The 27,981-nt window shown below is 40.3% G+C and overlaps 1 protein-coding gene across 1 annotated transcript in view; it reads right to left on the reverse strand.

Moving 5' to 3' along the window:
- The window catches only part of FBXL17 (F-box and leucine rich repeat protein 17), a 443,616-nt gene that overhangs the window by 277,428 nt on the left and 138,207 nt on the right, over positions 1 to 27,981 (reverse strand). Inside the window, exon 6 of the mRNA XM_026649192.2 lies at positions 865 to 995. Coding sequence (XP_026504977.1) covers positions 865 to 995 — 131 coding nt within the window. The remainder of the gene's footprint in view (positions 1 to 864; positions 996 to 27,981) is intronic.

A 27,981-nucleotide genomic window follows, 5' to 3' on the forward strand; every position in this document is an offset into this window, starting at 1 on the left:
GTTAAACAATGTCTTTATGGTTATATGAAATGCACTATGAACAACCACTGTAATTTAAGGATATCTCGTGGCTTCTACTTAAAGCCTCTATTTTCAGCATTTATAACTACTTTTGTAGAAATTCACTCGGAAGAATTTTTTGTTGCTTTTCACTTCAAAGGAGTGGCTTTGATATATTTTCTAATTGTTTTAAAAGACTCTTCCAACTTTTTAGTCTCATGTTTTAACAATATTTTCCACCCCATGTAAGGCATAAACTTAAATTTCCCATGAGGTTTTTCTTAATTTTAAATATAAGATTAGCTTACAGACAGAAGGAAACAGGAAAAATTAAAGTTATAAAGTCATAGCTAAAGTTAATCTAAAGGTAATTATTACTGATGCACACTACTTTTTTTCCAAAAGCCTGGCAGTATTATAGTTCTCTAACTTCTAACAAATACAAGTTCCACAAACTGAACCTACAAATAAATTATCATTACTTACATACTCATGTTTTTGTTTGGATTTTATGTGCCCATGAGCAATGTTCAAATGCTGCACACCTGTTTGCAGAAGTACTGAAAACAGGAATTCTATATCTCAAGCAACCAAATCAAGGAGCACATTCTGACTTTATCTACAAGAAAAACTGAATAATGCCCTCATTCATTTATAATGACTCACTCTCTACTATTAAAAATATGACACATGCACCAGAAAATAAGGGTCTAGATGATTTACCCAACATAGACAGAGACATCAGTTTTTAGGAGTTCTTTCCCTCCAAACTGCTATGAATCATCATTGACTACAATTATTCAATACAATGGGTTAACTTTGCTCTCTGAGATTTACTGCTGTTAGATGGTATAATTAAGTTACCTGTCATTAATGATCCAGTTCAGACAGAGATTGAGAGAGCTAAGGTTTTTGCATCTCTTCACTATTTCCATCACAGTTTCATTATCCAGTTCTGTGATATGACGTAGATCCAGGCTGGAAAGGTTTCTTAGCTATTGAGAGAAATACAATAAAGAGGAAAGTGTCTGAAAAGGTACTAATATTCAGTAAGTACTGACACATTCTGCTATAAAAGCTTTTACACCTTTCTGGAATCATGTGCCGTATAAGACAGACAGGCAAGATGCATTGCAGTTAATGAAAAGCCCTTCTCACTTTTCTGTAAAAAGGGTTTAGAATAGTCAGAAACATCATACAGACATCAGCATGAGACAACCAGATTTTTCTTTAATTTGAGAAGAGTTTATTACCGAAAATGTAGTACAATTAAAATGACAGAGTAACTGTTTGCTAGTATTATATGGGCCCTCTAGCATATCTATAGTTTAGAGTGCTTTAGCAGTTCTATTACGAATCCCCCCCCCCCCCCGTTTATTACCTGCAAAACTCTGCTCTGGCTTTTGGCTATATGAAATCAGAGGCTTCCAGCATTTTCTTTTCTTCAAATACTAAAATGTTTCTTTGATGGTGGTTTAGTTGAAGGCACAAAGTTAATGCTTTCAAAAACTTTTTACAACCTTAGAACTGAAATATGTGACTTTGACTTTTAAAGTTCATCTTTGCAGGACATCACATTGCTTGTCCATGTTACAATTTCTGCATCAAATCCACAATTTCTAGCTGAGCTCAAGTGTATCCTTTAAGAAACACATCTACCCTTGATTTAAAGACTCCATGATGGGGAATCCTCATATCCATTGTTAAATAGTCCAATGCTGAATTATCCTCACAGACATTGGTCTTCAGTATTTTCAACCAAAAGCATTCAAAGTTAGGCCCTCCAAAATGTTGAGATTGACTTAAAAATTATGGGGGGGATGACTTGTGGGGTAGGGTATTTGCCTTCTGTTTTTTGAGCCTTTTGAACAAACTTTAGATCACATTTTCAAGCTTTTCTTTGCAACCACAAGTGCTAGAGACTTTTTTTTTTAAAAAAAGAAAGAGCTGGGATGCAAATATAATCACTTAATTCCAGTAGCCAAAGCTTTAAGAAAATAACAAATATTGTGAGTCTTGTGATAAAAATGCAAGAGTTGGCAATACTGTAGCTTGTTATATCTTTGGACTTGTCTACACAGTGTAGTAATATGCACTAAGGTTGTGTGATTTTTAACGCCCACTAATGTGTCATGCATTAACTGGTCCTTGTAGACCTGCTATATCCATCCTTCACTTACGTGCACACTGAGTTCATCCTTTTTTATTTTTAGAGGGAAATGCTGAAAAATATTAAAAAATGGGAATACATCAGGTTAATGTTAAAGTTACTCAGGCTATATCAGGGAACAGTTAGTGCCTACGTTACTGAGCAGTAAAAATCAACATCCCCCCTAGCGCGCATCCCCTATCCCACCATGTGGACAAGCCCGTTCTCTGCTGAAGAGGCCTCTATCTAAAAGCTTCTCTCCATGTAGGTATTTACAGAGAGCAATCAAGACCACTTAACCTTCACTTTGATCAACTTAATTTCTCTAATCTCTTTCAGTCCCTTAGCAGTGACCTGTCACAGTTTTCATATGGAAATGTGATTTTCATATTGACAACTTCCCTTTAAATCACAGCCTTCTTTCAAATTCATTGGGATAGGAAGGATACCTCTAAAACACTCAATCTTCCTATAAACAGTAGCCTTTACTATTACCATAATAGTTAACTGAACCCTGATTAAAGTAGTCAGACCTACATCAAAAATTGTGCTGTCTTTTTATTGCGTTTTTTCTTGCTCTCTCTTTCTCCAGGAGCAGGCAGCTTCCAGCTCATTCTGGACAGAGTGATCTTGTATAAAGAGTACTATTTTATTATACCTAACAGTCTAAAATACTACATCTTACAATTGTTATATTTGGAGAATTTAAACAAATATCTGTCCACCAGAGTAGGGCTACACAAAATACAAAGGCACGAACACAATCCTGCCTTCCTGGGAGTAGCACAATATGACAAACGATATAGCCTGGGTAACTTTAACATTAACCTCATGTATTCCCATTTTTTAATATTTTTCAGCATTTCCCTGTAAAAATAAAAAAGGTTGAACTCAGTGTGCACGTAAGTGAAGGATGGATATAGCAGGAAGCATATTTTGAGCTAATGGACTCAAGTTGCCACAAACTCCTCAGACAATGACTCTCAATCCTTTTCTTTCTAAATACACTTAGTCATAGTAACGTCTAATGTTTAAAAAAAAAAAGCTCTCTGAAATAATCTCTGGCATACTCTAGAACAAATAATTGCATTTAGGTAATACTGACATTTTAATTAAATTTACCTTCTCTGTATGAAAGAATAGTAATCCTATTCAGTGATTTAAGTCACCACCAAGGATTTGATTAAGTAAAGGCTTACAACTGAGATCATATAAATTGTTCACTTCAGTAGTTAAACACTAAGTCAAGATATTTAAAAGAAACTGGGGACTTAAAATGCAGGCAATCTTTAGAACTGGTGTAAACATGTTTTATTCCACAAGGTCTAGCTTTCTCCAATTTAAAGTTTGAAAAGAAATTAAATAGATTTATTGCCAACAAAACTCTGCTGAATAAGAGTTAAATTCAGGGACCCAGTCCCCAGTAATGGGTTGGATGGAGGATATTTCCTCAGGGAATGGGGAAAAGAATGCTACCCCCAGGTTGCAGAGCTGTTTTGTAGAGGCAGAGTGACCATACTTCCCAAAGGCAAAACGGGACACCGCTCGGGGCTGGCCTGAGCCGCTAGCCTGAGTCCCTCTCCCCGCGAGGGGGCAGGCAGTGCTTGGGCGAGCAGCAACTCACATACTAGATAGGGTGACCATATTTCCCAAAGGTTGGGGCTGGCATCGCTGCTCACCCAAGCCTGCCTGCCACCTATGTGAGGCCCGTCTCCCTTCATATTTGTGCAGTGAAACTGAAATGACTCTGCTGCTACTGGAACGTGGATTCGCCTCAACTCAATGGTTGTATTAGATAATCTGACACATTATTGGCCTTAGTAATAATTTTGGGAATAACAGGCCATGTGACAGTCCACTGAAGTCTTACTTACACTAGTCATGAATTTGGATGATGATACTAATTAATGGTTCCCTTCAAAAATCTTCTGCAAGCAGTGCAACTGGAAAACTCAATGCCCCCATTTAGTCAATCAATGGCATGCACAAACAAATCATTACAATAATGTTTATATGTCAATCCAAATAAATGTACATCCTGCAGCAATATTAGAAAAGACATTCTCCTCATCCACTTATAACTGAAGAATGGATCTATACATTATGACAGACTGTTGCCTGGTAATAGTTCACTGCTGTTTTCTGAATAAATGTTTTTGTATGGAATCACTCCAAAGCCCAGAAAGACACAAGGTCTAAAGAATAATCAAACACACATACTTGCCCTAGCTCTTCACTGTTGGAGGGCTGCTAAACATATTACAAGAAGTGAAGGCCAGCCAAAAGCACTCTTTTTTTCAAGCCCCATTATGTTTACTCTCAGATAGCAATGTTGCTGGCTCTTTTTTCTTCATGAGTTTTATTATTATTTATTGTTTTACAGTGTCCAAGAAAGGGCACCACTTAATAAAGATAAAAAGACACGATGTCCAATTTTCAGAGGTGCTGAAAACTTCAACTGCTCCCAATGTTACAGCTTCCACTGACTTAAACTGGAGATCTGGGTGATCAGCACTTCTGAAAAACGAGGCCTATGATGCCTACTTCAAGTGGCTTACAAGTGGGGCACCAAGAGGATAGGGTCAACTCAGGGAAGGAAGGATAGTGGGTGTCATAAATAAGAATACACAATTTCTCAGTAAAGGCTTTTTGCTCTGGACCAGGGGTTCTCAAACTGGGGGTTGAGACCCCTCAGGGGGGTGTGAGGTTATTAAATGGGATGTTGCAAGGGGTCAGCCTCCGCCCCAAACCCTGCTTTGCCTCCAGCATTTATGATGGTGTTAAACATACAAAAACATGTTTTTAATTTATAAGGGGGGAGTCGCACTCAGAGGCTTGCTATGTGAAAGGGGTCAACAGTACAAAAGTTTGAGAACCTATCATTCTTCCTAGTGTGTTCTGGAGTTGGTTGCTAATCAAACACTCACAGAATACCCTTTTATTTCAAAACCATGTCAATGGTAAAAAGTGAAGCTCACAACTGGGTTTTAACAGGAACTCAACCAAATTACATGAGAAGGTATCAGAGGCAGGTCCCTGGACCAACTAGTGACTCTTATCTATAATATGTAGTACATGCACAATTGGCCAGAACTAATTATTAGTCACCATGGGAGCAAAGACCACAAAGGAAACAAGTGTGAAATGTTTGGTCTAACAACATATAGAACTGGGTCAAACTGAGGTGGATTTTTCTGGAAAGTGAGTATGATCTGGTCAGCATTCCTTTTACCTTAGGTATATCAGGGTGCCAATACTCCAGCTGCCACTAACCAGGAGCGGATGCAAATCTCATCTGTGACTCTCACTGGAAAGCCATACCACACAATCATATTTGCTGGTTTACAAATAAGCCAACCATTATAGACGGTTTGGGGCATGGTAGAACCCAATAATATACAAGATTTGAATTGCTCAGACATCAGTGGTGGGTCTATTGGCTTCATTAGTGCAGAGTTCAGCTGAGCTACAGTGGAGCCTTGTGGTTTCTTGACAATGGGTGATATACAAATGAAAAGGAAAGGCATATCCCTCCTGGTCTAACTTGTAAGGACTACATGGCAGTGGCCATTAGCTATTAGTGAACTGTGTTAAATATATTTGCAGCAATTTTTATCACTAATTAAATTAGAGTGTAGTGTATGCTCTCTTGTCATATGCTCATGTCATTCTCATTTGATTTTAAAGGAAGTATTTTGTAAAGCATAAGTGCCACAGTGTTAAGTTCCCTGTAAGTCACTAATATTATAAATGTATGAATAATTGGTAATAGCACTACTACTACTACTTAGCATTTATGTAGCATCTTTAGTCCGGGATCTCAAAGCACTTTATATTTGTAAAGACTCAAAAAACTCTATGAAGTGGATATTATTGCAATTTTACAGATGGGGAAACCGAGACACTGAATTACAGTGGATGATGTATTCACAGTCACACAATAAAGACAGTAGGAAAGATGGGAATAGAATCCAAGGTTCCTGGTTCCCAGGCCTCTACTCCAACTACCATATATTCTGCAACACATTATAAAGACTTAGTAAAGAAAAGCTATATAGAATTCTCACAAACTGTGTTCAGTTTTCCTTTTGTGTTTCATGTTTTACAAACAGGAGAAAGAACCAAATAACTTTACAATAACCCACAGGGCAACAAGGGACACAAAACTCCAATGCACTAAGGATATTGTAGGTTTTTAGTTGCACAAGGTTGCAGAATATCTTGCAAAACATTTATTTATATTTGTACCTGAAATGTAGAAGAAAAAAATAATTGTCCATGAAAGATTTAGAAATATTGTCGTGAATCTTTTAAATAATATAACCATGCTAGAATCTAGGAATTAATTGTTTAAACTGTACTTTGAAGATCTGCATCTGAAATCTTTGTGCAAAGTATTGCATTGAAATTATTTCATTAATATACAAATATTAACTATAATACAAAAACAAATTCCCATCCCACTGACTTAGAAACCACGCCAGCACCAAGAGACACGATCATTTCACTATTTACATATTTGCTCTTAGAGCAAAGAACATTAAAAAACCTTTCTAAACAGTTGGACTTTTGATCTGTCAGGCATGAATCTTGAGTACCCTAAACGTACCAGACTTTTAATCACTCTCAGAAACAGACAGTGCAGAAACAGAATATTGTATTAATTAAGTTTTGCATCTCAGAGCATGAGAATGAGTATAATTCTCTTCCGTCTTCTGACAGGCAGCAATACCCTCTTACTGACTACTTTTAGGATGACTGTTCCTGCAATTAATCCCTCTTTTCTCCAACACTTACTTCCAAAGCTCAAAACTAACTACCAGCAGCAGTCAAAGTGAAGCAGAAGCTGAGCTCTGCATTCTCCTCCCTCTTCCCTCCCCCCAAGAATGAAAACTCTCTCTTACTCTTTGGCTACTTCTACACTGCACACTACTGGTGGTGGCATGTTGGACATGTGTTACTACACTGCAGTGAAAAGCAGGCTGCATCTACGCTACCTTATATAGCTACATGTGTCAGTGGAAGGCTCTGGTTGGGGGGAGACAGTGAGAAAGGGTCAGCAGGAGGGAGATACCAGAGCCTTTCCTTGCTGCCTTCCCCTTGCAGAGCTTTTCCTGCTGCCAGAGTCTTTCACTGCAGGGAAGAAAGTTCTGGCCGCTCCCCACTGCTGGAGTCTTTCCCCACTTCAGGGTACTACTGGAGCCTTTCCCCACCCGTGGTAGGGAAAGACTCCAGCAGAGTGAGGTAGCAGGACATTATACTGCTAAAAATCACAGTGTAGATGGGGAGAAACTGCTTGGGTAAATAGAGAACCCTGTGGGGTACACACCCATGGATTCAGGAGTGTCTACTCACCTAACCAGTGCCTCACCATCGAAACTGCTATATACAGTTGTGCTTGGGAGGCGTGTTGTGTATGTACTCTAAACACCACCAAAAGGAGTGTGCAGTGTAAACATACCCTTTCTCTTGAAACAGAAAGAATGGTACAAATAGAAGAATTAAAAACATGAAAGTAAAAAGAAAAAGAGAAAGCTAGAAAAGAAGGAAATAGCAGTTAATTCAATTCCATTTACACATATATGCTGTACCGCTTGCACTCTACTTTCTAGGTCAAACTTTTGTTGCAGGAATAGAACTCGTCCTTTTTCTGTTCCCACTTTGGTTTAAGATATTGCTGACTCTTAAGCTATAAATTAACTTTAAAAAAACATGAAGACATACAAATTAGAACAAACGTTTAGCAATCTGAACTATACTAACACTAGCTCCACCTCCTTCTGAAAATCCAGTGGACGGGAATTGGTATATTAAAAAACAAATATCCAATAACAGATTATGTTCCTGTATTTTCAACAAATCAATCCTGGATTGAATATCAATCCTAGAACCCAGTGCTGAAGTACAGTGACAGTCTGTAAAAATGAAGGGTACGGTAGATGAGGAAAAAGTGTTGTCCTTGACTCCTATGTTGAAACTAAAATGTGCCTTTGGGTTTTAGAGAGACACTTGTAAGGGGGAAGGTCAGGTTCTCAGCCCTATTAATTTGACAGTTTGCAGTCTAGTATGTAGTGTGTCTATGACCTACATTAGAAAGGGAAATGGTGGGTAGAACAATGGGAAATGAAATCTTTAGACCGCAGATGGTGTTAGAGGCAGGGAGTTCCAAAGCCAGAGCTACAGTTGGTGTAAATACCTAATGGTTTTGAACTAAAATAAAAATTTTAAACTTGTCGTAACAAAAACTTTTTAGTTTGAGACTTTCCTTAAGTTTGTTAAAAAGGAGATTTCATGGGTGTTAGAAACTTTGTCTTCTATCTTGACAAACAGTGCAATGCTGAAGTTACAGAGATTATAATTTCTTCCACGGTATGTAATGGATTCAGGGTTGAAAAAAGAACTAGATAAATTCATGGAGGATAGGTCCATCAGTGGCTATTACCCACGATAGGCAGGGATGGTGTCCTAAGCCTCTGTTTGTCAGAAGCTAGGAATGGGAGACAGGGGATGGATCACTTGATGATTACTTGTTCTGTTCATTCTCTCTGGGGCACTTGGCATTGGCCAGTGTCAGAAGACAGGATACTAGGCTAGATGGACCTTTGGTCTTACGTAGTATCGCCACTCTTATGTTCTTATGGAGATTGAAAATTTCCAGCAAGGTCAGCAAGCCTCAAAGCTTCCATGGAGAGCTGGGCAAAAGATTTTCAGCAGATAGTAAATTAATCAACAAATGCCATTTCAGAGCGACTAAAACTATTAGTCGAATTCCACCCTAATTTGCAAATAGTTTCAGATAAATAAAAAATGAGGAAGAAAAGTTTGAAAAAGTAAAAATGGTTTGTTTCCGGTTCATTTAGAAAATGTCAGTTCAAATTGACCCATCTTGTTTTGTTCAACACAAATGAATTTTTTTTCAGCAAGAAAAATGTAGAGGGGAAAAATCACTAAGTTTGAAAGGAGCAGATTTATTTTTTCCTTCGGGTATTGTGCTTTGGCCAGCAAACTGAAAACCAATCAATTATTTGCTCTACTTCCATGAGAATTCTTTCAAAATGTCATTAACACGGAGGTTAAAAAGTGTGTGAAAAAACCTTGGAAACTATGCCTTGTTTGGTGACCATTAGAATTTCTCTTTCATTAATTAAAGCAGGACTGATTTTCAACTGATTATCACACCTTCCTTCCCTATAGGACAACCTACCACTCTTATCCCCTGCATACAGATCATGTGTTTCTATCCAGGTATCAACGGTTGAGCATAGTTAGTGTCTAAAAAGTCCTATCTTTACTAAAGCCACCTGTATTGTTACTTCAGAGGAATGTGTAATCATATGATGAGTTTACGATTCTTTTTTCAGATTTCTACTGTTTTGGCCACTACTGACCCACTGCTTCAGCTGCAAAAGCAAGTACATAGCGAAATACTATCACCCCAATTTAGATCTCGCATCCATTTTACACTTGTGTGATTCTACCCGACTCCAATGCTGATTTATAAATGTGTAAATGTGGATTTTTGGACTCCAAGGGGTGCTGCACAACATGGAGGAGCACATCCCTTGACCTCCAGAGCATTCAGCTAATATCCATTTCCATCCAGCAACCAGGGCCCCTGACTGACTCCTTCCCCCAGTGAAGGAACAGGTACCTCAAAAACCCTGGAATGTCAGGAGACAAATAATTGACTGCTGTGGGCTCTGCAAGTGGCTTAAATACAAAGAAAACAGAGACCACCCCCTTCGGCCCCTGAACCAGATGGCTGATGCAGGCACGGTGTCTGTGGTGGCTCTGCTGGAGAAAGTTGCTGCAGGTGCATTAGATATCAAGGCCACAACGGCCACAATACTATTGACTGTTACCTCAATTAACTCCTCTCTACAAACTCTGACAGGACAGGTGAATGAAGCAGAAATGAGAATATCCTCAGTGGAAGATCAGGTACAAGGACTCTCTACCAAGGTGAAGAGAAGCCTAACAGACTTATCTTCTCCTAAATCTAAAGAGGCAGACTTTGAGGAAAGGGCTCACTGCAATAATTTGAGAATTACAGGAATACCGGAAGACGCAGAGAAAGGCAAACCACTAGAATTTGTTCCCTGGCTTCTTACAGAAGTGCTCAGTCTGCCGGATGATTTTAAATATGATTTAGAAACGCACATAGGTCCGGGCTCCTAACATGACCTGACAAGCCAAAGCCTCATACACTGATTGTCAAATTTCTCAGATTTACTGTAAAAGGAAAAATAATGCAGCTAGCTCATGAAGACACAGAACTGTTTTGGGGGATGTCACAAAATACAATAGTGATTTCTCAAGATTTAGAAAAAGATGTGGTTGAGTAGAGATCAGCCTTTAGAAGAGCAAGGGAACTTGCCAAGCAGCTAGGGCTCCAATATTTTAAAGAAGTTTCCAGCGGAGTTCTACATCAAGGTTGGGTGATGAAGTGTATCTGTTCCAAAAGCAATCAGAAGCACAAATATTTTTAAATAGCCTGCAGTGAATTAAGCATCTGTTCTAGTTTATGCCAAGTTTACTTCCCAATCGGTATGTCTGCCCTACTTGCACATCCAAACTTATCCAGTGACTGGGACTAAGTAACTTATTTGGGCTCTCTCTTCTGCTCCAAGCGTTTATTTTATTAACTTTTGGGACATAGATATCACATCTCATCAAATGACTAACAGTGAAGTACCCCAGAATGGTTGTTAAGGGGAACACCTCATCCCAAACTGATCTCATGGGAGAGAATTGACTGTGAAAAAGATTTATTGAAATTGTGTATTAACAATACTTAGTGCCTTTGTGCCTGTATTTGTGTTGGGGAGTCAATGAAACATTTGACAACATCCATAACTGGATAGATCAATATGAAATATTTGTTTGTGATTATACAAGATTTATGTGTTAGCTCAGCACAGAAGAGATCACAGCAGCAGTTCAGCTGCCTGTTGCTCTGTAGGAACCTGAGAGCTCTGATTCCATCTTTTAAAATTTGTCTCAGCGAGAGACCTTGCTGTGTCACCTCATCTAGCTACTGGGGGATCCTCAAAGCCTGGTGACGTGACATTTGATGTGCTGGAAGGATGAGAAGCAGCTTTCCTCCTGGTATGTTGTCATGAAAAGATGCACAGGAGCCAAGAAATGGAACTGTACCCCGTATGGGCTAATGGAGCAGAAGAGAATAGCGGTTGCTAAGCTACATGGACTAGTGATTTCTGCCATCCCCCTCAGCTCCTACTTCCTCTCTATTCCACTGCTTATTCCTTTCTCTACCTCCCCTACCTTACTCTCCCTTCATACCTCCCGGGCTCCTCTTATTCCATCTTCTATTTCCCCAATTTTTTCCCCTCTTGCTCCATCCCCTCTCCCCTAAAGCCTCCTGTCAACTTCTTCAGCGCCTTTCCCCAAACTAACATTTTCTATAAGCTCAGACCCTGAGTCCATGGACATGGAGTATGAAAATTGTATGGAAGAGTCACTGGGTGAATTGGACTGACAGTTGTGCTATTTGGTGCATAAATTTACAATTTGTGAAGCAGCTGAATTTCTCCTGTCAGTTATATATTAATTTAATATGGGGAATAGAAATGGAATGTTTGGTTGTAAAACAAAGGGAGGGGAGCATGTAGCCCTGGGAAAATAATCGCCACAACATACATCATCTCTCACAGTGCTCCAAGCTGCACTACCAGTTCTTTGGTGTTTGGTTTGGCAAACTGAAAAGATTACAATTAGGGGATAACACACGGGCATATACTTGACATTCCAGGTGAAGAAATATCACATTTGTGGACTGTATGCTCCCTTTCTATCTCCTTACAATGTGCTTATTTCTTTGCTGTCTGGGAAATATAGGATGCCTGTTTTTAAATAGTGGGTATTGATGAAGCTCCTGGCCTTGATGGTGTGTCTCTCTGGCCCGCACTCTCTAGAACTGATGATTGTCAAACATGTAATGCCGTAAACTAAATTAAACCAATTGCTGTTTTTTCATTATGATTTACTTTTTAAGTGGAGTTACCACTCAGGAGAGAATGAGAAAACATTGCACACCAAAGAGAGCCCAGCCATGTTTGGCAATAGGTCAAGTTGTTATGTGTCCTGATGTTTTTACTTTAACCCCTTTTTGGGCTCTTCCTTCCCCCTCTCCAGAGCCCTCTCCTATATACCCTTATTACACTTTCTCTTCCGCACCCCCTTTCACCTCTCTTTAGAACACCAGTACTCAAGAAAATTACAACCTACATGAATGTGATTTGTATCAAGCTCCTGCAGGCGGCTGCAAATAATGTTGATGTATCAGCCCAATTCTCCTGCACCTACCCTATTCCCTGGAGGTTGACAAGTGGCAATCATCTGGCAAGACAATCCAAAAATTGTAGAACAAACATCTGCAGCGTTTTAGCCATAGATTCCTTCCTCCTCCCTCTCCCCTTCTCTGTGGGGAGTGTTAAAAGAAAAAAAGTGTACTAGTTATTATAGAAAGCAAAGGTAGATGTAGTGCTTTTTGCAGGAGATACACTTGACCGCAGATGAGGCTGCTAAATTAGAATGTGATTGGGTAGAAGAAGCAGTGTCTTGCTGCTTCTCATCCAAATACAGAGGAGCAGCCATACTCTTCCATAAAGTGCTAGCAGTAACAATGTCAAAGTCAACTTCAGGGGGGCAGATTGGGGGGCAGATTTTTAATCCATAAAGTCACGGTAAATGAATCTGAAATAATCATTGCTGTATGGGCTTAATCTAGATGATTCTAAAATCTTTCATATATTATTTATTAAATTATATGGAGAACCCCATATCCCCTATTATGATTTCTGGGGATTTTAATTGAGGGCTCGAGCCTTTTGTTATAAGGGTCATAAACTAACGAAAAATAGAATGGCCTGGAATTGCACATTAAAGTCCTGGGACTATGTGATATCTGACAGCTCATCCAAATGAGTAGGAACTATTCATGCTTTTCCCCAGTACATGAGTCCTATTCCCATATAGATTACTTTTGATCTCCAGGGACTTGGTTAATTCTGTAATTGATTCTTCCATTGATACCAATTGCTGTCTCTGAGTATGCCCCTATAAAACTCCTCAAATATCAAAAGAACCGGGTAAGAAATGGCCATTTAGATGGACATTTATTTCTTCACTTTTATTAGACCCCCATTTCAAAGTTCTTATTGAAAAAGAAATTGGCTTGTTCCTGGAGATAAATGAACCTTCAACAGCTTCTAGCAGGCTATTGTGGGAGATGCTCAAGACCTATTGAGAGGTAGAATTATTAGTTTTGCATCTGCCTAGAAGAAGGAACATGGAGAAAATATGATGCCCCTTGAGAAAAAAAGTAAATGAGCTTGATTTTTCTTATGCCACACTCCCATCTCTAGATAGGTTATGATCCCTGATCAATTGTAGATATAAATTCAACAAGCTATACTTGGCACACGCTGAATTCACCCTATTTCAACTCAGGCAGGATATCTGGGTATCAAATGAAAAAGCAGGCAAGCTGCTAGCATACCACATAAGAGAGAAGACCTCTGCATGTAAAATCTCAGCCAGCCATGACAAACATGGTTATTAATATATTTGTGATAAATATAATTTAAGAGTTCGTTAATTTCTATAAAGATCTGTACAAATTAGACACAAACCCCTCCACAAGAGCTTTGGATCAATTTTTCAAAATATGACTACAGCCCAGTGTTGAAACCTTGACACCCCCCAAACATAGGATGAGTTAATTGAGCGATTAAGAATATAAAAGTAGGGAAAGCCCCTGGGCCAGATGGCTTCTCAGTTAAATTCCATAGACACTTCCTTGAACTTTTGTCTGACAAGATGCTTGAAATTTATTTAATTTAATATTTAATTAGTCACTTATAGAGGATACCCTTCTGCCTATGATGAGAAAAGCTTTAATATCAGTTATTCCTAAACAAGGAAGAGATGCCACTATATTCCAATTATAGGTCAATTTCACTTAATAGTGATGTCAACATATTGCCAAGAGTCCCTGCAATATTTTTCCCGAGACTGGAAAAGGTTTTGGGCTCTATCATACTTCCAAATCAAGACAGGTTTGTCAGAGGCTGCCATGGCTCTGTTAATCTTTGACAACTTATTGATATTATAGCAATGAAATATGACTACCCCAAACCATATGCCATTTTAGTCTTAAATACAGGAAAGTATTTTGATAAAGTGGGCTGCAACTATGTTTTATACCCTACAAAAAATTGGATTTGGAGCTGTGTTTAGTTCCTGGATCCAACTGTTCTGATCTCACTGGCCTCCCACAATATAACCAACAATGTGACTTTGGCTACCTTCAGCCTCTTCAGGAAAGGGTGCCCACTGTTTCCATTACTGTTTGATTTGGCTCTTGAACCCTGGCAATAGCCATATAGGCTCTTCCAACATGGTTCCATGGTAAATAAATTGATGTTATATGCAACTATACCCTTTTGTATGTATCCAAGTCAGAAATCACAATTCCAGCCCTCTTATCACTAATTCAAAAACTTCTATCAATATCTGATTACAAAATAAATGGAGGGGGGGGCAAGGGGGAATCAGAACTATTGGAAATCTTCCAGTTGAATTTCCATAGGCAAACTGATGCAATTATGAACCTATCTATAAAAGAAATATTAATAAACTAGTGATAATAAATTTAGATCCTGTACTCTCTCAAACAGTTAGTGACACAAATAGGTGGCATCCTCTCTTCCTGAGCCTATGGGAAAGTGTTAACACAATAAAAATGAATATTCTGCTTAGCCTCCTCTACCCTCTAAGTGGCCTATCCGTATATATTCCTTTGTCTTAATTAAGAAAATTTAATAGCATTATCAGAGTCAGGGCCAGCTCCAGGGTTTTTGCAGCCCCAAGCGGCGGGGAAAAAAAAAAAGCCGTGATCGCGATCGACGGCAGCTCCACCGCGCCACTTTCTTTTTCAGCGGCAATTTGGCGGCAGGTCCTTCCCTCCGAGAGGGACAGGGACCCTCCGCCGAATTGCCGCCGAAGAGCCCAACGTGCCGCCCCTTCCCCTTGGCCGCCTCAAACACCTGCTTGCTCAGCTGGTGCCTGGAACCGGCCCTGATCAGAGTCTTCCTGTGGCACCCTGGTCAATGTTCACAACAATCATTTAATAAAACTCCAACTCCCTAGAGGCAAAGGGGAAGAGGGTTGGATTCAGAGGCCTACAAAATTACTCGTATGCTTTTATGATGTCTCAGATGTCAGATTGGTTCCAGCATACTAACACTATTATAATCATGTGGGTGGAAACTGAACGTGTTTTAATGCAGCCAATTCCCCCCCAACCTATTCTTCCCCCATGGGTTCCTTGGCTCCTCTTTTTGTCCTATGAAGAAAAAAATAAGCTGCATACTGTGGTGGCTGCACAAAGGATTTGGGCTATCCAAGCAGAGATGCAGCAATTTAATCCTTGCCAGCGTGCAAAAGCACCTATTTGGGGGAACCCAGCAGGGCCGGCTTTAAGCCGATTCTCCTAATTCCTCCGAATCGGGCCCCGCACCTAAGAGGGCCCCGCGCCCTAAAGAAGAGCACCTAACTTAGGCGCCTTTTTAATTTTTTTACTCACCGAGCGGCGGTCCGGGTCTTTGGCGGCATGGCGGCGGCGGGTCCTTCACTAGCTCCGGGTCTTCACCGACATTTCGGCGACGGGTCCTTCAGTGCTGTGGAAGACCCGGAGCGAATGAAGGACCTGCCGCCAACGTGCCGACGAAGACCTGGACCGCCGCCGGGTATTCGAATCAGGCCCCACCCTTCCTAAAGCCAGCCCTGCAACCCAGACTTGCAAATTGGGAACAAACCCATGATTTGGAAGAACTGCCTGAGCAGGGGCACATACACATTTCCCGATTAGTCAGTGATGAGGGCTGTGTCTCTTTTCTAATACTAAAGCATCATTATGACCTGCCATCCTCAGTGGAGTGGCAGTACTTACAACTAGGAGTATGTCTACACCTGCAGAGTTTTTGCACTGTAAGTTTCACCGGTGAAAGTAAAGCGCTGGTTTGTGTACTCACTTAATTCCTCAGGCGTCAGAGAGTGTTTATATTAGCAGCACTTCCATCACCAATGAGAGCAGCGCTTTAGGGCAGCTATCCCACAGTGCAGCTCTCTCCAATTTGACGATTGGTCTCGTAGGGCGAGTGATCGTGGGGCATCCTGGGTCCCTGCACAGCCTCCTCTCCCCAAACACTGAAAAGCTCCAGTAGCTCAGCATTGCTCCAAGCAGGGGATCATTTGCTCCCTGGAGAAGGCATGATCACCTGGCCAGATAAGTGAGCACTTGCCAAGAAAACAGGAAGGGGAGTTTCAAAGTTCCCAGGGCTTTACAGGGGGAGGGGTGGATGTCTGTTTACCTGGCAACAGAGCAGAAGAGCTGCCTGCTAGAGTGGTCACCTAAGCATGGTGGGATATCCTCTGAAGGCTAAAAGCTCTGTAAACAGAAGGAACATGTCTTCACTTGCACATCACCGCAAAAGCATCACCAGTAAGAGCTGTATGCCTCTCGTGGAGGTGGTTTTCTTTTTGCGGTGAAACTTCTGAGTTTCACTGCAAAAAGTCATTGGCAAGTGTAGACACTCCCATGGTTTTTGTGCAAAAAGGGGATTTTTTCTGCTTTAAATGCCAAGTGTAGACATGCCCTTAGACACTTGTTAACATATCAATTAATCCAGATGCCCTAAGACTGCCAGAAGCCACAGGACTACTGGAAACCTAGTTTGGGGAGAGGATTTGTCACAGCCCTTAAAAAGAATCCCAGTGGCAGAGTGTATAATTTAATGTTTAAAATGCTTCTGTGAATCTCAGGCTATGCTTAATACAACAAAAAAAGAAAAAGGAACCCTGATCCATGGGACTGTCCAATAGTCAGGCAGCTGTGGAAAGTTAAAATAAAGCTCAGTTTTAGCAGTCAAACCACAGATGAAAGTTATATCATAGGATATTTACCTGGTAAAATGGGATTAACTCTGCCACAAAGACTTTGGTTCTTTAGGGCTGCAATGATCACGAAGTGCATGTGTGACACTCTGTACCTCAAAGTACCAACCTGGAATCCCCACATTCACCATGGTGATATTATGATAAGTTTTGTACAAAGTGTACCTTGTGAGGAGGTATTTTAAAAGTCTTGACCTGTTGAACATTAATATCCTATTTAATTGTATGGTGCCATCATTATATGTGAAGTTATGAAGCATTGCTATACATGTTACTGAAGTATGTTGTGAGGTTGGGAGACTCCCATAGCCAACCTTTCAATTCAACAAAGGACCAGCTAGACATGTGCTGATGGCCCATTAAAGGGAATCCACTCTTCAATGGCCATCCCAGAGACTTCTCAGAGAGAGCACGTATGCAATGGAACTGCTTGACCAACGGGAACTGCCAGGTACCTACATCACAGCAAGCTCGAAGAAAATACAAAAGAGGGGAAGTGACATCATCACTTGGCCTCTCTCCCACATATCTCAACACTTGGAAAAATGATTTGTCTGGAAGACAAAGACTTTGAACTGGAGATGAGTGGTCCCAGGTTGGAAAGGGAGTCCAGTCGGTACATTAAGGAACTTACCCTGCTGTACCATCTGTCAGGCTGAGACATTGTTTGATTCAACTCTTGCTTAGACTACAATTTTAGTTTTTAGAATGCATGTTTATTTTTCATTTTCTTAAGGTAGCTATCTCTGACCTTTATGCCTACCATGTATAATCACTTAAAATCAATCTTTCAGTAGTTAATACATATGTTTTATATTTTACCTAAAACTGTGTTTTGGTTGAAGTATTTGCAAAATCTCAGCTCAGGTTAACAAGAGCAATTGCATGTCCACTACCCTTTTGTCAGAGTGGTGAACTAGTGAGCTTACACTGGCCAGGCTTCTGACCAGTGCAAGTCGGCAAAGTTCTGGTGGTGCAAGGTTGGGGAGCTGAAGGGAATTGGCTGGAGTCTCTATTGATGGTTCATGAGTGGCTGGGAGATCATTCATGTAACACAGTTGGGTGTGGCCCTGCCTGAGGATGTCTGTGTAAGTGCAGTGCCTGTCAGAGGTTTGTAGCTTGACATCAGCATCACAGTGTGACAGACTGCCCAGGTTGGTGGGTTTTAGAGGGCTCAGCGGTCCCACAGTCCAGGCTGCACCCTGGGAACCCTGTCACAGCATGATTTTACAAATATGGAGAGTAGGCTTATGCCCAGAACACAGCAGTGGAATTCAGACCTGTCAGCGTTAAAGCCAAAGAAAGAACAATTTATTGCCATAGAGAGCAATTATTTGAATACAAAGAAATTTTAGACACCTTTGGATAAAAAATAGTGAGAAGGTTCAAACAATGCCAGATCTCCATTCTACCTAACTCCTCTTCACTGCCCCCCCATCTTCTCCTTCCCTATTCATGTATATATTCTCTTATTTTATTACTATTACACCCCCTCCCTAATATGTTGTGTCTACATAGTATTGTCCGGTCTTGCAGCCTTGACAGGTGTAAAACTGCATCATTTGCATATTTCTACTGGAGATTCCATGAAGTGTGCAGTATTTGAAAACATATTCAACCTGTAAGTCATTTACCTTTTTTACTTTTCATTGTTTCTTTAAGAAAATCAATAAAGTCAGTCACAAAAACAATGCGCCAGGGCATGTCTACAAAGGAACACTTAGGAAAGTTAAGACAAATTAACTGAAGGCATGAATTTAAACTGGATTAGTTAACAACACTGTAAACCCAAGTGTGGACGCTCTCATTCAGAAGCAAAGTGCCTTAGTTTGCTTTAGCTTAATACCCTGTAGGGACTAAAGCCACTTTACTTCTGAATTTGAGCATCCATACAGGGGGTTAATGCACTCTAAATTCACATCTACACTTAATTCAGCTTAACTTTCCTGAGTGTCTCCTTGTAGGCATTCCCTAAGAGAGCAACATCAAGCCCTGTCACTTTAAAGCATTTCTAAAGAACTGCCATTAAAAACTTGAGGTCACCAAGAAGATATGAATGGAATCTCAGGTTCTAAAATGCTGGGTACAAATATTAGACTTTACTAAAGATGGAGGTAAATGGCTTCTTTTTACATTCAGTGATTAACTTCAATTATACTACCCATATGTATGGCTGCCATTAAATAGTAATCATCCCTGGGTTGTGCTTTTTTTGTTTTTTTTTATTATAAAGAAAGATGATTGAGTAGGTCAGGAAGAGATTGTTTTCCCACACAGTACTTTAATGATCCAGATGTCTACAAGTTTTATTTTAAAACATTTTTAAAGTCAAATCTTGCAACATGTTGCACTCTCTTAACTCTCACTGATTACAATGAGAAGTATGCTGAACACCATGTAAGATCAGTAAGGCTAAGATTTAGTCATGGGTAATTTTAGTAAAAGTCAGGGACAGGTCACGGGCAATAAATAAAAATTCACAGCCCGTGATCTGTCCATGACTTGTACTATATACCACTGACTAAATCTTGGGTGTTCTGGGGGGCTCTGGGGGAGCAGCTGCTGCTCAGGAGGGGGGGCTCTGGGGCACCCGTTGGTGCTCCAGATGGGCCTCCGGGGCATCCGCCAGTGCTCGGGGAGGGGGGGTCCCTGATGGGGGAAAGGGGATGGCCCGGGACCTCCGCTGTTGTGGATGGGCCGATGTGGCTGGTCCCGGGGCCACCCTAGCTGCTCCAGTTGCTCTGGGGTCAGTCGCACCTGCCAGCTGCAGAAGTTATGGAGGTCCCTGAAAGTCACGGAATCCATGACTTTCTTGACCTCCGTGACAGACTCGCACCCTTAATGATCAGACCCCTAGCAAGCACAGTAGAGACTACATTTTAACAGTTTATGTAATGAGAGAATCTAGCATCGTTTATCTATCTCAAAGTGTTTTATATATTCCGTGTTTCGTATATTCATTCTGGAAAAATAGCACAACTACTGATGAGATGTGTTGCTTAAGGTAATAATGTTATGCATATATCCTTTTCACAATAACAAACTCTGAAGTGCAGTGACAAAATGAAGGAAATTTGTATTCAGATTGCTGCTCCATGACAGCAGGTTGAAAATATTAACCAAAAAAATCCCGACTCATATTTTTCAAATTTCTGTGTATGTGCATCTAAAAGTTGAGCTGCATGTATAGTTGCCCCAAACAGTTAAGGGATTATGAGCTGAAAATGGAAAATTGCTGCTATGTTCTATGTTGCTCTTTTCATATTTATTACTAAAGTGTCATGTATAATGCACCACTTGTCGTTTTGGAAACTAATCATATACCTAAGAGGTTCATTCAGTCTTAATAGAGCCCTGAAATGCCTTCATTACATATAGCCATCCCTTGTGGCCAACTCTGCAACACCTCCCTACTTACCTCCCCTCTCCCCTCATACAACCAGCCATTGACACGCACACCAGTGGCAGGCAGCACCTTCTTTGTGCCAAGTGGTGCAGGACATTTCTTGGCAAGATAGCATAGTTGCAGCTATTATCAGAATATGGCTAGACAGATATTATGACAATAACTTTATTCTGTAAAAGGTTTCTTAAATGAAGAATCACCTGATACGTTGGTGATGAGAAAAATAAGACATGCCCAATTAGGATAAACGCAAAAGGAATACTTTAAACCAAATTATGCACTCAACTTCACCCATACAGGCATTAGGGGAAGTGTTCATAAAATGATAAGCTATTAGGCTACAAAGCCAGTGCCCTCCAAGGAAGCAGGCTTCAATATGAATACAAATCTATCTTGGCTTTATTAAATGCATTAGACAGAAGATTAACTACTAAAGGTTGAAACTCACTGACACCGACTCTAAAGAGAGTATATCTGGTAGAAATGTATCCATTAAAGACCTGAAAGCAGCCAGCACAGAATCACAGGAGGAAAAATGCAGACTTGATGGGGGATAAAGCAGCACATGTTGGCAATGAGACAGGCAGCTGACCAAATGTCTTTGGGTTACAGGGAAACCAAATTAAAATCCTTGATTTCACTAAAAACAGCTGGGACCCTCTAGCTTTCTATCCAAACTGGGACAAACCCAGTAAAATGGCATGTCAGGTCATCCCCTATTCCCAGCAAAATTATTTGAGCTACTGCAGTACACAAGCCACTGTTACGAACTGGGTAGTGGGCAGTCTTATCTAATGGTCAAGACGTGACCTTAGTATCTCAGCTCCTGATTTGGTCTCTTGCCACTGGGCCTCGTGATTGGAGCAGAGGTCACCAGGCCCAGTGGCAAGAGACCAAATCAGGAGCTGAGATACTAAGTCCAGGGAGTGAGATGGAGCCAATAGCCAAGAATCAGGAGCCAAGGGTGAGAGCCAGAGTATCAACTGGAGCAGGAACAGGAATCAGCAGCAGGAGCCCAGAATAAGGAGCAAGGGTCAGGAGCAATCTGCCTCCATCGATCCCCAAAACCTGCTAAACTCACCAAAAAAACAGAGCACATAGTTGCAGAGGGTGGATTCTCTGAGAAAATTGGACAGTTGAAAAAGGACATTTCACTATGAAGAGTGTTTCTGGCTCACAGCATGAAGAAGGCTTTCAGGCTCCAAGTGAACATGTGGCAGCCAAATCAAGCAGAAATGCCAGGGCTCAAGAAAACCAAACGGCTACCAAAGCAGACATGAGTTCTCTGAGTTTAAGGCCATGAGAGATGCTCTGATGACCATGCTTCTCTCAGTAAAGAAGGAAGGTGCTGACTTAGAAGATAGAGTCACAGTGTTGGAGACTGGCCTAAGAAAAGCAAGGGAGAGAGAAAAGGTGCTGCAGTGCCGCATGGCTGTGATGGAGCAAAGAGACAGAAATGCTGCTTAAATTGGAGAATATATAAAACAGACCAAGAAGAACCAATATCAGAATTATGGGTCTGCCTGAAACCACTGAAGGAGGACACCCAATTTGGTATGTAAAAACTTTAATTGCGCACTTATTACATCTGAACTCTCTGGAAGAGGTAAAAGGGGAGAGAGCACACAGGGTGCTGCTCCCCTTACCTGGGCCTCACAATACTAATAAACCCAGAGATCTAATTGTGAAATTTCAGGATTATCAGCAGAAAAATTTAATTATGAAAAAAGCCAGAGAGTATTCAGAGCTCATACCCAAAGGCCAGAAGTTGCAAAATGTCCATGTCCTCTCTGCCGTAACTTTTAAAAAAGAGAGGAGAGCCAGGGGAAATTACAGCAGCATTCCAGAAAGCAGATATCCACTATAGACAGGGATTCCCATTTAAAATCTCATTCAGCTTCCAAAAATCAGTATTATACAATAAGAGACTGTAAATAAGGAAAAAATACACTCCAGTCATTTGGGATACAAATCCAAATCTCAGACATACAAGACGACTCTCCAGAGGTAGTAACTACAACTAAGCTACTGAAAAAAAAAACTCTTGGTGAATGCTGAAACCCAGGAAAAAGAAGACAAGAAAAGAAAAGAATAGAGACCATACATAAATAATGGCAGAAGTGGAGCTGAACAAGAGAACTCAGATACCCGAGCAGTAATCCAAAAACTAATCAGAAGGGACTTCTTGTGAGTCACCAGGAATGAACAACTGGACAGTGACTATGCTACAGTTATAAGCAAAACAGTATGAAGCATACTTCAATAGTTGTGTTGTGTACTTCAAAACGTAGAGGAAATAAAGAACAATAAGGAGGATTGGGGGGGAGAGATTTCAAGGTTGGAGGAGATTAGAGAAGATAGAGAGGAGATAGAGAAGGAGTCTTTAGGGGTTCTGTGTAAACCCCCCCTGCCAATAACTCAAATGATCAGACAGCAATCTATCCCTAAAGGTGAGGGTCAAGGTCCCATAGGTGGAGAATGTACCTCCTTTGGATTGCAAGAGAAGCAATCCAAGTGCTTATGGGGAGAGTACAGGGATGAGGGTTCAGCAAAGCATAGTCATCTGGGGACTGTTTTACATGTTATGTTGGTATTTCATTTATCGATTTAGAGTGAAGGGAATGCAGAAGAGGGGAGGGAACTGGGGATGCCAGGCAGAATTTATACAAGAAGTAAATATAGAAGTTTACAAACAGAAACTAAGCCATATTCGGGCACACAATAGTGAATGCAACATAATTAAAAACAAGAGAGTCACTGGCAACACAAGAGTTCATTTAATCAAACAGCTGAAGAATCACAATAATTTCAGGTTTTTCAATAAGCTGAACAGTTACTTTAAAAGGAAGAGACATTGAGAGTAACATCTTTGAATATCAAAGTGCTAAATCATGTTGTTAAAAGGAAAAAAGCCCTGGCAGAACTTAAAACCCACTCTCAAATTATTCTACTTCAAAAAACTCATTTTCAGGAGGAGCAAATTATAGACATGAAAGGAAACTGGTTTCAACAGACATTTTGTCTAAAGAAAAGAAAAGAGGAGTGGGAATAATATTTGCTAAACATGTACTTTTCAGATTAAAGATCAATTTAAGGATAAGGAAGGATGATTTATACTGTTGAAGGACACAATTTCTAGGTTATTAATAACAGTGGACTCAGTGTATGCTCCCAAGCAAAAGCAAAAAAACCTTTTTTTAAAGGACTTCTTTAAAACACTGCAACACTCTGGAGAGGGAGAAATTACACACACCGACTCCTTACTGGGGCAGATCTGATAAAAAGACATGGGGGTTAGGGAAGCAGGTACAGCATTGACTTCTCTATGCCAACAATTCAATCTTTCAGACTTCTAGAGAAAATTGTACCCAGCGGAAAAAGAGTGCACATATTATTCACACCCTCATCGGTTATAGAGAGACTTAATGTTAATCTCTAAGTCATTAATGAAGCAGACAAGATCTGTGGAAATTGGCAACATTACATGGTGAGACCATGCACCAATGGAAGCAATATTTGTTATCTGGGTTGGTCCCAAAGATCACTGTATTGGAAAATGAACTGCTTGCTTCTCCAAGACAAAGATTGGGGTTGCAGCAATTGAAGAGTGAATTGTTCAATACTTCCAAATAAATTATACGGACAATATATTACATTAAAAAAAAAGGCCTTCTCTGCGAGGCAGGTAAAGCAATATTTAGGAGTCAGTTGAAAAGCAGAGGCTCTCAATTGAAAGAAGGAGTTCAAGAAAAAATAAAACTAGAACAGGAGATAAGAAGGTTACAAGACATTAATAAAAACACAGGTTCAGAAAAACAACGTAACAGTTAACTAATACTAGAGGGCAGTTGCATATGTTAATGGACAGACATCTCTGGAAAAGCCCATAGGTATACAAAGCAGTTTAATGAAAAAGGAAATAAAAGTGATAGGCAATTGGCTCGAAAGCTTAAATTTGCAGGAACACATCAGAAAATCGCATGACATGCAGATAATGTAATAGTATTTTTATCTAAACCAACTATTTCCCTAAAATTAGTTTCTAAAGAAATCCAGGACTTTGGGAAAGAGTCTGGATTTAAAGTAAATAATGCCAAATCTAAAATGTTAGCTCCAGAAAACACTTGGGTACAAATAGGCAACAAATTCTATAAGATATCTCAGAATTCAAATCTCAAACAACACTAGAAGAGCTCTCTTATTTAAATGCCAAACCCCTACTTCAGCAAATGAAAAAAGGTCTGGAGTGCTAAGGGAACTATGCAATTTTTTGGTGGTGAAGAATAGCCACAGTCAAAATGAATATTCGGCCAAGGATATCTTTCTTATTTAAAAATCCTTCTGTGATCATCCCAGATAACACCCTAGCAGGAATAGAGAGGATGATAGTAGACTTTATATGGAATAAGACAAGTCCAAGAGAGACAGCAGATACTTTGTACAGACCCATTAAACAGAGTGGACTACCTGTTCCAAAATATTCTATTGTACTATCAAGCCAGACACCTCTTAACTGTAGGGGTGTTGGGGTGCTTTAACCTAGCCACAAGAAGATTGCAAAAATGTAAACAACACTAGGCTACCACGGTTTACTAAAAAGTCACGCCTGCCAGAAATTTACACAAATCCTTTAGCAATGGGTTTGGATTTGGGATAGAACTAGAGGTATCAGTTCTTTTCCCTCACCAATAACACCCATTCCAGATAATCCAGATTTTAACCCAAATCAAGAACTATAGAGCTTCAAAGATGGGAGAAAAGTGGTACACACATGGTTGGCCAGTTATTCAGTAAAGAAACTTCTCTAATTTATTTAGAGATCAGAACTAAGTTTAACTGGCCCACTGTCCCCTGGTACCAGTACTTTCAAGCCAGGCACTGTGTTTCTCAACTTTCTAGAAACCCTGTTTTATATAGAAAGCTAACTTTAATAGAAGTGATGGTGTCTGGTCAATTAGGAAACAAAAAAATTGTAACTAGCTGATGTAAATCTTTGCAAACAAAAAAGTGTCCATATATGACACACTGGAAGAAGGTTGTGGCTAGACAAATTAGCCCAAATGAATCGAGTTTGATCTGGAAGAGGACCAGCAACCTCAGTCTGTAGCACTATAAAAGAAAATTTCTTTAAGATACTATTTCAATGATACCTCACACCAGTCATTAAAAATAGAGAGACTGGATGGAGATAAATGTTGGAGAAATTGTGATGAAAGAGGATATTTTATTCATACATGGTGGACAGGGCCGGCTCCAGGCACCAGCCCACCAAGCTGGTGCTTGGGGCGGCACCTGGAGGGGGGCGGCACGGCGCTCCGGCCCGAGAGCGGGGCTGCGACCAGGTTTGCCGCCCTCCCCCCGGCGCTGCCTCTAGCCGCCGGGGACAGCGGAGCCCCGGCGGGGCTCGCCGCCCTCCCCTGGGGTGGGGGGGGGGCAGCGGGAGGCTTTTTTTTGCCTCAGGCGGCAAAAAAGCCAGAGCCGGCCCTGATGGTGGACATGCCCAATCATTAGAGTATTGGGATGCAATCCATAACCAAATATCACTCATTGTTGGATATTTATTACCAAATGATCCTTTGGTAATCTTTCTGGGGCTTCCTAGTGGAAATGGCCACACAAAAGGAAGTGAATTGATCTCTTATCTGCTACTAGCTGCTTGGCTATTGGTAGACTCTCGCTGGGAAAAGAAAAATAACCCAACCATTGAGAAGGGTTTCAAAAAATATATGGGAGGTTGTGATTATGGAAAAATTAACACACCAATTATGTACCCAGCAAAATAGACAGTGAACGGATAGATAATTATTTGGTTACCTTTTATTCAGTTCTCAGAGATGTACATTCACCTGCAAAACAGCAAGAACAGCACACCTGTCCCTTTTTTTAAAATTAACATGATAGACATACCTGGTCTATTGAATATGTGTATATAGAGATTTCACTCAATTTAATAAAATCACTAGAAACAACACAGGGATTGTAATGCCGCTCCTTCTGTAATAGAGTAACACCCTATTAAACAGAAAGATCTGATGACTATAATCCTGTATAATGTCTCTTTAAACAAAAGCTAACTGTTGTAATAATGGTTTTGTTTCTCATATTTACATAGCAAGGATGTGTAAACTTAAAACTTCCTAAAGCAATAGTTAAAAAAGAAATCCCCATAGCACATTACTGTGTATAAAAGCTCTTAATCACCCAATCCGTCATTAAGGGTGCTTATTAGTAGGGATATTAAAGAAGGTACTAACAGTGATTCCCCCAAGTGACAGTGACCCCTCCATAATTTGTCCCACACACTTTAAAATCCAACAGTTTCACCAAGTAAACTTGTAAGCTACTGTCTGTAGAAACCATTGATTGTATCTGTCCTGTGAAAGATACTTTATTACTATGTAAAACTTACAAACAAGTGAATTGACTTTGTTCTTGAAGTAAATTGATACAATGTAAACAAACGCTATTAGCCGTTAAGTGACTTTCACTTCATTGTAACAGCAACGGCTCCTAGGAACAGACCCCCACCCTCTGTGATTAAAGGGCCGGGAGTCTCAAATGAAGTAGCACACACCCCAAAAGTGGTGGAGACGGTAAATTAAAATATGGTTAAGATATGGAATGTATGTTAATGAATGCTTGATGTACATGAATGGTTAGGGAGGCGCCAGCCTAGAAAGGGAGTATCCATCGGCCGAAGAATGTGTCAAGTAGGACCACCAGACAACCCCCTGAGGGAAAACTGGGATCCACCCCATCACCTGGAAGGATAAAAAACACAAACTTTGAACAGTGTGGAGCCACCAGGAATGTGCCACTTTGGACAGGAATGTGCCATCTGCTGATTAAGTCAGCAACAGCAGGATGAAACAGCTCCCATAAACTAACATAGGAATTAATTCCTATAAGAATGGACTCTAAAGACTGATGATTTTGAGTCTCTGGTTCTGCTGCCAACCTCCAGGAGCATCAGGTGCACCTGACACAGACTCGGCTCCATCCTCATGACCAAGATACTTGGCCAGTAACTTGGCATGAGCAACTTCTAGGCTGGTAACTATAACACCTATACAAAACTTAAATAAATGATTGTGTAAATATATATGTGTGTGTGTGTGTGTGTGTGTGTGTGTGTGTGTATAAGAAATAAGTAGTGATAGGAATAAGTAGTCAAACAACATTGTTTACTTTTATCTTTTGCTTTAGTATTATATTTACAATAAATGTGGCATCTTTGCCTTATCCCTCTTAATAAGATCCTGCTGGTTTTTATTCTATTGGTATAACACCTCCACCCCAAAAGAGTGTAGAACCACTGACCAAATCCTTTTGGCATCACAGAAAAGAACTGTTCAGCTGTTTTGTGGCACTATTTTTAAAATGACATTACAGCTATGAAACTGACAATGGTAACAATATTTTAAGTTACCATTGAGAGGAAACGGAA

The sequence above is a fragment of the Terrapene carolina genome, unplaced genomic scaffold, assembly GCF_002925995.2.
Source record: "Terrapene carolina triunguis isolate 2854851 unplaced genomic scaffold, T_m_triunguis-2.0 Scaffold69, whole genome shotgun sequence".
NCBI classification, from domain to species: domain Eukaryota; kingdom Metazoa; phylum Chordata; order Testudines; family Emydidae; genus Terrapene; species Terrapene triunguis.